Source organism: Bombus flavifrons, chromosome 3, assembly GCF_040668555.2.
Source record: "Bombus flavifrons isolate JBK064 chromosome 3, iyBomFlav1_principal, whole genome shotgun sequence".
In the NCBI taxonomy this organism is placed as follows: Eukaryota; Metazoa; Arthropoda; class Insecta; order Hymenoptera; family Apidae; genus Bombus; species Bombus flavifrons.
The window spans coordinates 11,330,942-11,346,478 of NC_138444.1; the positions used below are offsets into that span (position 1 = coordinate 11,330,942).

The 15,537-nt window shown below is 42.3% G+C and overlaps 1 protein-coding gene across 3 annotated transcripts in view; it reads right to left on the bottom strand.

Annotated features, from left to right (window-relative positions):
- The window catches only part of fng (Fringe glycosyltransferase), a 126,217-nt gene that overhangs the window by 19,314 nt on the left and 91,366 nt on the right, over positions 1 to 15,537 (bottom strand). For all 3 annotated transcript variants that reach the window (XM_069110380.1, XM_069110379.1, XM_069110381.1), the window contains one exon: positions 7,062 to 7,147. In XM_069110380.1, coding sequence (XP_068966481.1) covers positions 7,062 to 7,147 — 86 coding nt within the window. The remainder of the gene's footprint in view (positions 1 to 7,061; positions 7,148 to 15,537) is intronic.

Below are 15,537 nucleotides of genomic sequence, written 5' to 3' on the forward strand. Positions count from 1 at the left end.
CTACCAATTCCTACGCAGTGATAGTTTGCAAGACACTTTCTATACAGTAAATCGTTTAACAGTAAGTGACTACTTGTCTCAATTAATTGGACGTGCTCCAAAAAGCCTAGAGAGTCGGCAGTTTGTCTTCGATTTAAAAATTATTATGGTCGATCGGCAACTCCGAAATTAGAGTCGCTCGCATAATTATATTTCCCAGTTTCTTTTAGTATTCCGTACGTTTTAATGGTTCTTTTACTTTGTTACATATTCTATATTTTGTACGTTTGTAAAGAGACAACAACATTTCGAAATGGAGGATTTTGTTTCGGAAAAGAAAACACTGGAAATGTTTGCAAATTTGTTTTCTGCAGTAGCCTTCTCTCCTTCCTTGCATCGATATAAAAAATATAAAAAGTAACATCGTCGCTGGAACAAGATCGGTGGAGCGCAAAAGGGTCGATTCTATCTACGAAGATTTTATCGTTTTCCCTCTTTGAATAAAAACAAATCGAATTAGAACTTAGCAGACCTGTTAATCAACTACGACAGGAAGAAAACTTTATCGAAGAACTTGGTTTATTAACCCTAGACAAAATGTAACTGGACGTTTCCAAAAGCACAAGTTCCTGTTTTGTTAATCTCTCTTCCCCTCAAACTCACTTTCACCGAAAAAGACCAGTTCGAGCACCAGAAACGCGAGTGCCGAGCATGATTAATCGCGTCTCTCGACAAATAAACCTGTTCAACCTGCAGAGATGCAAAAGAAACCCGAAAGACGTGTTTTAATCGGTATCACGAGGAAACTGTCGAAATCACTACAAGCACGCCAGCGTTGATTACACGCCATGATTCGGAGGAATGCCACGTAAATGTTGCAAGAAAGTGAAAATTAAAAAACACACAAAGTTTCTGTTCTCTTATGGAATCGTAAGCGTTGTAAATTGAAATCGATTATCAAACAATCCAGTTCGTACTATCGACTTTAACACATTGACCGCCACGACACCCGTATTCGGGTGTCAGCAAAGTTTCTGGTCAGGACACGTAACCCATATTCGGGTGTCGCTTATTTGACTACTTGCGAAGGATCGTCGTAGGTATTTGAAAAGATATTCCACAATAATAAATTGTTGATTAATAATTAATTGTAATAATAGTTGAATTGTTATAAAATAAAAATACGAAAATGGTTTATTAAAACAATTATTTAGAATGTAAAACTTTAAAGCATTCTATACATAGCTGAGGTTGGTCGGGACAATTTGGACAATAAGTTGTTGTTTTCTTCAAATTCTTTTCTGCCTCTGTTCGGTCCATGCGACGTCTTTTATTCGCATAACATAGTTTGCATGCGCGTCTAATGCTTCTTTCGGAATCGTTTTTCCGAACGGCGATATTATGCCGACTCCGTCGAAGACAAGGATTTTTTGTACTTTCAGACAACCCTAATAATTTTGCAACTAATAATCGTCCAAATATTCTAATATTTATATTTTTCCTTGTTGCAATTTTGTAAACCGCCGAAGCGTTTACAACAGAAACTCCCAGAAGGAATCGAATGCCAAGTTTTCCGTACCATTTGATTCCTTTTCTAATTGTGGTGGCATAAGAAACCATTTGGTCGGAATAATCTATACCACACTTTGCTTCGTTATATTCAACAACAGCTAGTGGTTTTAATGTTGCGAACAAACGAAACGAAAGATCATTCTTGAGACCACCGCTTGAGCGATTCGCATTACTAAAATATCGATGGGAGCACCTAGCAGAGAACGCTTGCTGTACGCGTGGTCTGACGGAGATTTCTTTGACGTGGCAGTCAACGTGTTAATCGTCGTTCGCGACTATTCCTTTACTCGTTAACGTGAAATTTTGATGTCAATCGTAACAACGATATTTATTATATCTCGTTAGAATCTTGTTATAACCCGATGGTAAATCTAAATCGTTTGTCAACCAATTTAATTCGTATTCGTTCAAATTAACAGTCGCTCGCGAGTATTTCTCTGCTTCACCGACGTGAAATGTTTAATACCAATCGCAACAGTGATACGCAAAGTGCGAATGCTCGTACATTTATGGAAAATTGAAAACTGCATCGAATACACATAATATGGGAATTTACGGTGGTTACAAAAGATGTTCGCAAGATCGTTGCCTGTGTCGTATCGTTTACGTGCTAATTAATTAGATTCAAGTATTAGGTTTAATAATATCAGATGATATTATTAAAGTTAAAGTAGATAGATCTATATAATTATGCCTCTATCTAAATAAAAATCAACGTTAATTCTGGCGAAAATACCTACATATATTAAGTTGTCCGACAAGTTTCTTTCGTTTTATGAGAAAATAATAAACGCACGATGTTTCTTGTTTTATATTGTTTTGTCAAATTACATACGATCCATTTTGTTCTCTTGAGATAAACACCGCGATATTTCACAGACTCGGGTTTCACGTTTGTACGAAAGTGCACCGTTGTAAAAAACACGTTTGCGAAAGAAAGACACTTTCCGGACAACCAAACATACAAAACATTTTGATATTACGAGAATGAAAAGTTGCAATGTCACGAGGATTTCTTAATTAAGTTGCATCTTGACGAAAATACATGCCGACATTCGCAAGAAGCGGTAGCAGAACGAATACGAAACACAGAATCGAGTTGCCGCGGGTGCGTGCGTGCACGTGGGTGGCAATCAGCTTGTGCAGGCCCATTGTGAACGCACGTTCGTCGTTAATTAAGACCCATCTCCGCGAGATCCAGCTGAACCAGTGGACGACTCGGACGGACGGCCAATAAAAGGGAAAAATCACCGAGATTCCTTCTTTATCGCGACATCTTCGCAGAATCGATCGATCTTCTTTCGATCGACAGAATTCAAACCGAAGCACTCGTAAATTTCGTTCTTCCGTTCTTCTTCCTGTTTCTTCTTCTCTTTCTTTTCATATTAATAATAATTTCGTGACTTTGCCAGGGTTTAGAAAAATCAAATCGAATCGAATGAAATTTTGACACTCGTGACCAGACTCGACTTTAATTTGCGTAGGAAATTTGTCCAAGATTGCACAGAATGCGCGTAATGCGTAAAATGTCCAAATTATAGTGCTTTATACGACGTTTGGCAGATAAAACAATTTTCTACCGACGTTCTACATTTTTAATTACATTCTGAAATAATATGAGTTTGCTTGAAAATCCACAATCTACTTACGGCAACGCTGGTAGCTCTGACCCTCTGCGATGCTCGCGATGGAGATTTCAGAGAGCAATTTTGAAACGTAATTTTAATAATTAAGTTCTCGGGACCAATTATTGTCACGACTGATTATCGAGATTATATTCTTTCGTTATTCGTGCTGTTATTTTAACGCTTTCGATCGTTTCGTCGGCGCATTAACGATAATATCGGTGCAGCGAGTTTTTTCGCGGTTAATGTTAAGAGCCAGAACGTGCAAGGACTTGGCCGTTACTTTGCATGAAATGATAATATCTCGATAATGATAATATACTGTGAAAATGGATAATCATCGTGATACAATTACATCGAAATCTTTCTGATTTCCAAGAAACACGGAAGACGGGAACGCGTCTTATGAAACGAACAGTAACGTTAATAGAAAATGAAACTGCAAGACTAATTACCTGTCATCTGGAGAACCCTGTAATCCCGAAAGAAAGAAGAACATCCGATGCAATTAACGATGCAATTCGATGCACGATACTTGAAAGAAAATGAATTAGAATGGCTGGTTTTTAAGTAACGTGGCAGTAGAATAGAAGAGAATAGTTTTCGCGATGACATTGTTGGAGGGAAGAAACGCGCGAAGCAAGTAGCCGCGATGGTGGTTGTTCGAAGAACCCGTAAAGGTGATTTGTTCGGCTATTAACGAAACGAGGATGGCACGGACGTTAATGGAAAATTATCGACAGTTAGGAGGCTCGATGCACCGTTACGACTGCCGAACGTCGTAAATAACAGTCGGTTATACGCTTGAAAATACCTTAGAGGTGTGTTAGTTTCTTGCTGCGTACCGAGTCAGCTTTAACCGGGTACAATGCGTCGAGCGATTTCCAACATTTTTCAACCAGTTGAACCTCTTCAAAACGCATATCCCCTCCGTTTATCGTTTCCTAGCGAACCAACGGGAGAAGATTTTCGAAACTTGTAACTCTGTTCAGAGAGGAGCGTGTTCGTGCCTTCTTTGACAAAGGGAAAATAAAATTAGCGTGGCGAAAGCTCTACGAAATATCATATCCCTTTCTCGAAAGAAAAGAAAAGAGGAATAGAACAACATCGGCTCTAAAAGGTATTTCGCCCCTTCCTTCGCAGAAGCGAACGATCTCGTTCCCTCGTTGATACGAAGGAAAAAAGGAAATTAGGACGACGAGAGTTCCGCTGGTGCCGAGAGATGAAATTCTCTATCCATCCAAACCGACGAGTAAGAGAAAAGAAGAAGAACATCGAGTGCGCTGGTAATCCCGATCCTGGTAAACGCGAAACACGAAATCTCCCATTTCCATGAAAAACGGAGATGCGATGTGAACCGAAGCAGATTCGACTATCGACGATCCGGACCTTCTCGTTGGACGCGTGGAACGAAACATATCAACGTTGTGAAAAAGAGATGGAAAAGAACGGAGAATTGGTACATCGAAGGGTCTTCGATCGGTGACTGAGACAACCGGCGAAGAAATAAGAAAGAAAGGAGAAAATGAGAGAGAAAGGGGGAGAAGAAAAGAGAGGCAGAGAACAGTGGCAACGTCCCTGAATGAGAAAGCGGTTCGATGCACTTGCACCGTTCTCTCTCCTCCTCCTCCTCCTCCGCTTCTCTACTCCGCCTTCTGTGCGGACGTGTTGCAACACGAAGGGAACCAGTGTACAGGAGGCAGGATAATGCCAGGACCGTGTATGCTACGTGGACAAGAAGAGGGAAACGCGGCCAGGGAAGATCGCAGCGATTCGAAAGCCCTCCCAGGTGCCGGGCTTTTTGCCAGTTTCATTCGTCTGCCGCTTCGATTTTCTTCCTCCTACCTGCACGTCCGTCTATTCGAATGTCTCTTCTTCCTCCGTTCTTCCGTGGGAGGAGGATATTGGAACCGGGGGAATATCATCTATAGAAACGCTGGAAAAAAACACCACGCGAGGTCTGCAGAGATTGCGTTTCTTTGGCGTTCCGGTTTGTCGATTGACGTGTGCTTGATTGTTTGGCCGTTAATGGACACTAGCTAGGTTTTTTAACCCCTTAATGTACAATTTTTCTCGCGCTGATCGTTCAAAGATGTACGACTTTTGTTTTAGCAAAATCGCTTCTTCATATCAATACAAATATATTCCTCGATGTTTGCTACAAATATGTTTGTTCGTAGTTCTGACGCTATACCTTTTTGTATTTTTAATGCAACACGCGTGAAACGCAATTAACGGGTTGAAAGCTATACGAGCGAATGAAGAATTCAACGAATCGATCGAGAATGTAAAGAAACTCGCAAGTAAGCAAATTCGAAGTATAAACGAACGATCGAAAGTGTAAGCAGAAGATAAAGAAGTAAGGCTGGGGTTACACGCAAACGAATAGAACACACGCGAAGAACGAACGTTTTGAGAATGTAATCGAGTAAATAGAGAAGCGACGAATGTCACGAAGCTGCCATAGTCCGTGGTTGTGCCAGACTACCTTAATCGTGCCATCGCGACACGTGTCCGATCAATAAATCGCCAACTCCTCGTCCACCACGCGCCAAGTTCCGTCAACTGCAAAGAAATTTGTCCACCATCGAAACTTCCTCTTTTCCATCTAAACCATCTCGAAGGAACGTATCCTTCGTCATCGTACGATGAAACGTGCTCGTCGATCGAAACGAGCGTAAAGCACTCTGACGTGCAGGTGAAAGAAATCTGACACAGAGGAAAATGACGGGCGAAACGCATCGATTATCCGTGATTTCTGAAACGATTCGATCTGTCAAACTACAGAGTCTCGAAACCGCTACGAGTCATTCCACTTAAGCGGGCAACGACGAGCAATCAGAATGGTTGATCGCGACGTCGCGCGGCTATCCGCGTTATTATCAATAAGTTCGTCTCGAGAAGCAATTCGAGCTCGACTCTGACGACGTTTATGTCACGGACCCTCGTCAATCATTATTTACCGGCGGCTAACACTGCCCCGTTGTTTGCCTTCGATTCCTCTCTACTTCGCGAATCAGACTCGAGACAACGAGCTGCTGTCTCGTCTGCGATTGGCGAAAGAAATAAATATCTCGTTGGAAAGAATCGATGAAATAAAATACTCTGATACGCAGATACATCGCCATAAATATTTAGACACGTCGTGACGTTAACCTAAATCGAACAATAATAGAAATTCTAATGGAAATTGCTGTATTTCCACCGCTTCTGTTTTTTCGTTATTTCGTCGTTAATCTATAAATTCATTGGTATCTCGCGCGTGTGTCGTAACGTGGAATACCGAGTAAAGTAAAATTCGTTGGATTAAAAGGAGTAGGCGCGCTAATATTTATAGCCGACAGCGTACATAATGTGTCATCGCGATGGCGATAGATAGCGGATTTTCAATTTTTCCTGCCGTCTCGTCGTTAATTCTCACAGCGTGTATTCCTCTGCGCACTTTTTTCAACGCTTTCGCAATTGCTGTCACGTAACTTTGACCAGCGGTAATTACGATGTAGCAATTACAAAGAGTACAAGTGGCGAGATCATTGCGAAATTAAACAGCAGTTTGCGGAACGGCGAGAAAAAGTAGAGGTGCGTTACGAATGCTTCGAGAACATTTAAAGGGAAACGCGACAGAATCGAAGGTCGTGCAAGTTTCAAGAATTCGAAAAATCGAGAGAACTATGTAACACTTTCTCGTATCAAAATAGCAATCCTGAGTCTCTCGAATTTCTGTTTTCTCTTTTCGATAACGCGACGTGAATCGACGATCGACGATGGATTATCGACGAGTAAAACATATTCGAGGAATTCGCGAGTAACATCGATCGTAACAAACGGAAGATTGGAGAATATTTTTGATGAAGTATATTTCTAGGTAAAACTATAGAAACTTACCCAGCAACGGGAGTCATTTTCATCGCGAGCGCCCTACTGATGCAAAATCCGGCGCCGCCCGTAGCGAACCAGAATTTCACCTTTTGCTGGAACAGAAAACCATCCACGTTAGTTGATTACGGAAAAGATACTAATGTTTAAAAATTCAAGATCGTGATCGATCGTCCGCGAGACAGCCGATCGATCGTTGCCACCGATCGATAATCGTGGATGACTTATAGGATTGGGGCCACGATCGATTACACCTCGACGTATCGATACGCGTTCCTGCTTTGGGACAAATTATGGTCAAGCTATACGCTAACGGTTACGATCCGAGATCTTTGATTGGAATTGATCGACGTACGATCAAGAAATAAATTTCGTTTCTTTTTCTCGCGTGGACAAAAGGTTGAGGTGAGGCGACAGGTACGATCGAAGCATCCGATTATCTTTCATATTTCTTCTATAGGAATTATCGATAAGATAAATTTTTAAACGATGAATTTCGACGTTCCTCGGTGAGTCAGGATTTTGTAACATTTCTACTGTTCATATTTTAGAATTCTTGATCGTACGTGGAATTTTTATGTATTTAGGGGAAATTCGAAGACGCAAAAACGCACGAAATGTATAGGATAAAAATAAATAAATTACTCGTTATGGTGCTTAGCAGGTAAGGCAAATTTCAACGTCGCTTCTTTTTGATCGCGTATCCACAGCCTAATTATCAATTTCTCGATACAGACATGAAAATAGCAAGTCGTTTCCTTTGGTGAATATTCGTTTTCGTAATGGGAAAAATCTTCCGCTCGAGACGATAGAAGGGAGCAGCTTCGCGAAGGTGAACGAAAGAAAAAAAGAAGAATCGGTTCGATCGAAGTTTGCGAAATTGTCAATGGAAGAGCGGGACGAAAAGGAAGAGGCAAGGGAAGCGGAGAAAGGTGTTTTCGATCGGGCACCTCCCAACGACCTGGAAAATCGTCGCAAGAAAACCTCGCGTATACTCTGGCCACGTGACGAATAGACTTGGACTATTCTGCGCACCAAAGGCGCTCCAATTTCTATCTCTATCGCGATAAATCGTATATTTCGAAACGAAGAAACTGTGCGTGTAAAGTTAAAAGAACGCGCATTTCGCATATATTTAATGGATATTTAATTTTTGAGAAACTAAGCAGAGTCGATCAACTTCCCTTCCATGTACGAGCCATGTTCTTAGAGTCGATAAATTAGAACGTAAAGGAACGCGATGGCGTTGCAAACTTCTCAAATATTTGCTTCGAAACTCACGATCATTCGTGTCAGCCGCTTGCGACAAATAAATTGATGAACACAAATCGCTTGATCGTTTCAAAAGTTAGACGTTATCCGCGTAATTAGATGGTAAAATTGAAAACTTTACGAACAGCGAAGTGGATCGATCTGGCCGCTGAACTCGATGCTATAGCTCGATCGTAGGAAACGACGTCTAAAACAAATTTGAATCAAGTTCGAAAAATCTAATACTAAGCAGGTAAATTCACCAATGTAAATTCTTTTTAGTCTTTTTTCCTTTCTTTTTTCGCGCGACTGGATAACAAAGTTGGAATAACAATAGAACCGAAGTCGATGAATTTAGTTTCTAAACGCGTACGTTTCCATCGTTGGAAATAACACCTGCGATGAATTTTAATTAAAGTTCGAAAATTCTACGATATACATATGTGTCTAAAGTTTTAGTCGAAAAGCAGAAAGAAATTTATTTCTTCGAATTCCTATCGACGTATAGCAAAGTGAAAAATAGACAGGACGTTTTTTTTCGGATTGCTTAAGAACGTACTCGCGAGAAATCGCGAGGAAATCGAGCGTGTCGAGGCGATCTCCTCGCGATCATAGCCGCAGGCCATTAAAGCCAGACTCCTAGGAGTCCTGGACTCTCTATCCATGCCAGCGATACTATCTCGCCGCCGGTCTAGAACTCGTGCTCCTTTCCTCATAGGCTAGGCGTGGTACATGACGAACAACCGTGAACCGAGGCATGCTGCACGTGCGTACCTACCAATGAAACCGGTCTCCCGGTGCTCAAAAAACCCGACAATACTCCCGTACACCGTTTAGTGCGCGGGTCGCCCGGCTAGAGCCATGAATATTCGCCGGCAGAAACAATCCGATGAAAATTGTTCGCTAAAAGCTACAACGGTCGTTCCTCGAGCGACGAACTAGAACAGAGGACTCGTAATAATTCCAATAGACTTTGAATAGAATTTGAATCTAATAATTCCGAGTACTTCGATTCTTCTCAAGGCGCTTCTTCTCGAAGGAAATCGCGAACGAAATTACGAAAATTGCGTAGGTTTTCCAAAAGATTCCAAAGATTTTTCCGCGGTTTATTTGAGATTATGACGGCGTGACGTTGTAGGTTTTCGCTAAAAGTCGAATCGTAGAATTTTAAAGAGGAAGAAGCGCGCGGCAAATGTCTGTATTTCTGTCTGCGATCTCGCACGAAGAATCGACGAAATTCCACGTCAACGTGGAACAGCTGCTACGAAATTTCTATCTAAAACCTAACGCGAAGAATCGACGCGACGTCGTATCGACTCGTACAAGGTTTTTTTGTAAAAGTTGAAGCTTCTCGAAAATCCCGCAAGTCAGATATAAAGATGGTCTAAGTAAAAAAGTAAAGAGAAAATCGGTCGTTCGGCAATTTCCAGCGATATCCGATTAAATCTGAAAAGACCGTGTTCCAGCGGGTTAACAAACCTCGAGAGACTGCAAAAGCTCGGTTTAATACGGCGAACGGTTATAATCTGCGGCATAATTTTCGCAAATGCCCCAAGGAACGTCGATCGAACGTAAGCCCATGGTGGATGTTAATTGCTCGTTGGTCGGATAACGGCGGCGCGAATAAAGCATCGGATCGGTTCGGTGGTCAGGTGAATCGGCCGTGCCAACAGCCATCGTATGACAAGGCGGAGGAAACGGATGGGACTTCACGGACCCATTAGATATACACCGGCGATTGGACAGACCCGATAACATCCTTCCCTCCGCGATCTGCCCTTTCTTTCTTCCCTTCGGGATCCCATTTGAATAACAGGAGGAGAAAGAAGTCACGAGAACCCGTGAAGACTCGCGTGGAATCCCGGGGTCAAGTCGCCACCGTACGCGCAGCACCGAAGCTAACACGGACCATTCTTCTCTTTGTTTTCTCTTATTTAACGTGCTTGTACCGGAGGTTAGCTTTGAGTTAAGTTTCAGTTAGGTTGCAGCGTACAAGTTGTCGAATTTTCTTCAACCCTCGAACGTTCGCCGTATCTTCCAGCTTTCCGCTGCGGTCGTCGGTCCGCGCTGGTTTCGTCGTCGAACCAATACTCGCGTGCTTTTCCGCTATTTCCACGTTTCCATATTTTGGCAACAAGGAACTGATACAACGACACAATACTTATACACACGGTGGTTCATAAGTCGCCTTCTCATTTAAAAGTCGCATCGCTTTTTCCTTATTACACGTCGCAATGTAAATTTTCGCTTCGAATTTATGGATTATCCTCGGCTCGCCGTGACAATTACAGATCTCGCTGATTTACATTTTACGGCGTACGATCTCGAGAGTGAAAGGGCTGAAATGGAGGATAGTTGGCGGGAATAAATATTAATGCAAAGGTTAATAAACATGAAAATGCGAGGAACGTTTCTTCGATTGGAAAGTGGAACACGATCGTTAATTTCCGAAGAACCGATTCATTCGGTCGATTTCCATTATCTCGTTCGAGGTTAATCACTGACCGCGTTCGTGTCTGTCATTCGGGCCAGTTTTTGCTCGCGAGCTGATCGAACTACGCGACACGACGCAAGGTGATTGGAAGTTGGCTAATTAAAGCCAGCTTTTACGCCGACCGCGTATAAACTGTTATGCGCTACTCGAAGATGGATGATGTTATTAGCATACAGGATGGAGCTATCGCCTTGACGGTTTCAGTAATGGTTTTCTTCATACAGTGTCGTGTTGCCTCACTCGTCGCATAAATTTCGAGATCCATCGATTCCGCCCGGAGTTAATGAAGGAAACGACCGCCACTCAGCGATACTCGCTGATACAATTCAACGATAATTTTATCCTTTACGATAATTAGCTCTCGCTTAAATTCCGTTTGTTCGAGGCAGAAAGTTCCGGTAAATGCCGCATTCGACGAACTTTCGCTCGTTGGATCCACCACATACGCATTTGAACGTGAATTCCAAAAAAGCATATGAATTATATTACTTGTTCAACAAGTTCATAGAATAAATGAAATTTTACTTCACGGGAATTAACGTACTCTGAGTCGTCCAGAAGCCTGAATCAACCCCATACGCTGATCAACTTTAGAAACCAAAATCTATAGAAGATTGACAATTAGAAACACGACCTTCTTTAATTTCCCTTACGATAAATAAATTTGCGACTTGGTCGATGTAGCTTCTGAGACTGGTATGAACGCCAATTACAGAAAAGTTCCTACAAATGGAATTCCACCTTGTTCCTTCTTTTACAGTGTCGCAAACGTCAACTAAAGAAATCCAAATATTTCAAAAACATCCCACTTCGAGTAACGCGTATCGCCCAAATAAAATAAAAAATTTCCATCGGACGAGAGCGGCAGAGCCAAACTCCAAAGATCGCGTAACGTGTTCCAAACGATGCACACCCCTGTCGTTTTGAACGGTCGTCAACGAGACGCGAGACCTCTTCATCAAAAACTGTTTCGGCGAGAGAAGGAAGAAAATGGAGAAGAAGAAGAAAGAGGGAAGACAGCACCTGGCTGTCGATCGGTTTTAATTATTCGCGAGCCACCCGGCTGTGCAATCCCTGGGATCTCGAGAAATCGCAGAACGGGCGGTCCGGCTCCACCTGACGTTAGCTGCAGATCGCCGGCCAAGATTGCGCCTGGCCCGCTCCCCTGACTAATTACATTCCGAAGGTTTGCTTCGAAGGGGGTTGATGCGTTCTCTCCGCTCCCCCAGGGAAACCGATTATACCATCCATACGATCCTATATCCAATTACGTAGCGACGATTGCCAGCGATCCGGAGATAAAATCACCGACTTGATTGGCCAGTTCCACGACCCGGCCTTCTACCTTCTTTCCCTTATCGTCATCCCTTCGAGCCAGACAGGGGAATTTTCAGACCCATTGCTTCGATTAGTAGCGATCGGTGGTGGAAACACGGGAAAGTCGTAAAATCGGTGTCAGGTAATACGCGTGTCGGACCTTTGGTACGGGAATGGAGAGAAATTTGAGCGAACCTGAAATTGGAAACTCGATTTGGGTTGCGTTAAGCGTGCCTTGAATCTTCTTTAAGGGTCTTTTGCTTTTTCCTTGATCGAATCAAGACTGCTCGCTCTTAAAATTCTCCTCGCTGTTCTGCTCGCTTTTTCTGCTTCTTCGCCGTTGTACCTCTTCAGGTATCTGGTTTTTCGGAATGCTTTATTTATAAGACGCGTGCGATACACGAAAGGTAACGGGACTGTATGGAATACTAAAAGACAAACTATATATTGTAACCCTGCAGGGTTACTCGAATTTTTATATTCCGGTCTCGTTGTTGCTTCAACGAACGAGAAAATATTTTTAGGAAACCTTTGGTGTAAGATTGGAACAGAGATATTCCTGTGTAATGATAACGATTCTTTCATGTTTCTTTCCTTTTTGCACTTAAGAATCTTTTCGGTAATAGCAAAACGTGACTGGGTCAGAAATGAGCAGAAGAACATCCACTTTGGGTCATATAGGTCCGAGGAGAACATGGTCATTCTATTAGCCATAGCTACCTTGTTATACAGGGTGGTTGGTAACTGGTGGTACAAGCGAAAAGGGGGTGATTCTACGCGAAAAAAGAGGTCGAAAATATGGAATAAAAATTTTTCGTTCGAGGCTTTGTTTTCGAGAAAATCGACTTTGAAATTTCGCTCGGTACGCGTGCACTTTATCGCGCCTCGTTATAACGGATTTCACTGTAGATCGTTGTCTCGATGGAAAAATTAAAAACAAAAATTTTTATTCTATATTTTCGACTTCTTTTTTCGCGTAGAATCACCCCCTTTCCTCTTATACCACCAGTTACCAACCACCCTGTATATATCCTATGGTATATAGAACAACCAATAATGAGAAACTGAATAGGAAGAGCTAAATTGTCCTAATTAACACACCCTTACAAATCGTTCTTCATAAGCTTCGAAAATGACTAATTCCTACGGAATTTTTCCAACAAACAAAATTTACACACAGCTAGAAACTCGCTAATTAACAACGGCAAGAAACGAATGTTCGGCCAACAGGCCGATAAGAATCGACAAACCCTCGGAACGTCGCAAGAATCGAAATCCGAACAAGCAAAGCGCATTAAACGACCAACGAACATAAATCCTTTCAGCATTTCCATCCACCTGAAAACTGTTCCAACAAAGATCTCCAAGATCCTAATGGATTCGTCGAACGGCGTGAAACATCGTTTAACGCTCCATCGGCTTACAGCGTGATTAAGAGATCGACGAAAATCGGATGGCGAACAAAAGAGCAAAGGGGCGAGGCGCAGAAAAACGAGGAAAAAGAGGCTGGCCGAGCACATCGGTATTAACGAGATGAAATATAGATCGTCGTGTAAACGGCAGCCGGTCGTAAAGGCGTTAATTAGCGGCGAACGAGTCCCAATCCGGAAACCGGTAATCGAACGACCGTGAACGGGCCGGATCCAAACGTCTTCCGAGCCCTCGAGTGCCAGAGCTCGTAAAACGAGGCCCCAAATGACACTGTTGCTAATATCTGATGGAGTGTGGGTGGCTGCCGGTCGGTATATTAGTACTAATGAACAGATTAGAGGCCCCGATATCGCTCGACGAACCTAACCACGCAGATACGCGCGACTTCGTACTGCAGGAACGAAGCAGCGCGCGTCGAGAAACGAAGAAACTTGGACGAAAAGCTCCTGTCGCTAGAATATCATTAATTTCGTGTCGTTTGTTGCGTTAACATGTTCACCGAGGAATTTGTGACAACGACCACACCCAAATCCACGCCATTCCGTAATATCAGGATATTCGCGATATCGTTAAACCATGTCAAAAGTATCGGTAAATGGCCGTGTTCAAAAGTATCCGGATACTTGCTGATCTTTAACAACACGTGTCTCAACCACAAAATTACGAACTAATCGAACTGTCTCGACTTAATTCCATCTAATCGTCCTAACTACTTACGTCAGATCTGTAAGTATGAAAACGGAATTGGCCTAGAGATGGCCCTAGCTGATAATGTAGTTATCACTAAACTGCGTCATTGATGCCAAAAGTCTTTGTTGACATCTCACAAACATTTTCCACTCAGAACAATACAAGTTTCATACGACAGCATAGTTTGTAATAGCGTTGAACATGTCAAATTTTGTGCCTGGAAACTACGATTTGCGGACAGCGTTGATTTTCTGTTACCATTCGAAGAAAACTGCTGCAGAATCGCATCGAATGCTTGTCGAAGCTTACGGTGAGCATGCTCTTGGTAAATCACAGTGCTTTGAGTGGTTTAAAAAATTCAGAAGTGGCAATTTTGACGCGAGGAACTAAGAACGTGAAAGACCACCGAAAAAGACCACCGAGCTGTTAAAACCTGGCGAAACCGTTAATACTGAGCGCTACCGACAACAAATGATCGATTTGAATCGAGCTTTGCGTGAAAAACGACCAGAATATCAAAAAAGGCAACACAAAGTAATTTTGCTTCGTGATAATGCACCATCGCATATAGCAAAACCGGTCAAGGAAACGATCGAAGCGTTCAGTTGGGAAATACTTTCGCACGAGGCTTACTCACCAGACTTGGTTCCGTCCGATTACTATTTATTTGCATCGATGGGACACGCACTTTCCGACCAGCATTTCACTTCTTACGAAAATGTACGAAAATGGCTCGATGACTGGTTTGCCTCAAAAGAGCGACAGTTTTTTTAGTGTGGCATCCACCAATTGCCAGACAGGTGGGAAAAATGTATAGCTAACGATGGACAATACTTCGACTAAAATATTTTTAATCATTTTCATACAATAAACGTGTATTTTCTGTACAAAAATTCCGGTTTCATATTTACATACCTGGTACCTGACAACGAACCATTAGGTTTTGACATGACCTTTGCACATGGCCCAACATTACACTTTCCCAATTACGTAGGGCAATCAGGATCCTCCCCCTGCCCCTTAACACCTACAAACGCAAGATATAAAAACTGCAAGCATTCGACCACGAGACTAGTCCTGAGTCTTGTGTACAGTTTGGCCGTGGTTTGAACAACTATTTTAACTTCGCTACTTCGTTGTAATATTATACTTAATTATTTTCGTAAATAAAGGCCTAAAAAATTCTAAAGGCACGGTCAAGTTAAGTAACTGCTCGGCTACTCCTTTTTTATCATTAATTTTACGTGACAAATTCGTCGCTCGAATTCCTAATGCGTGACGTATAGTGTGCTGTGGATAATT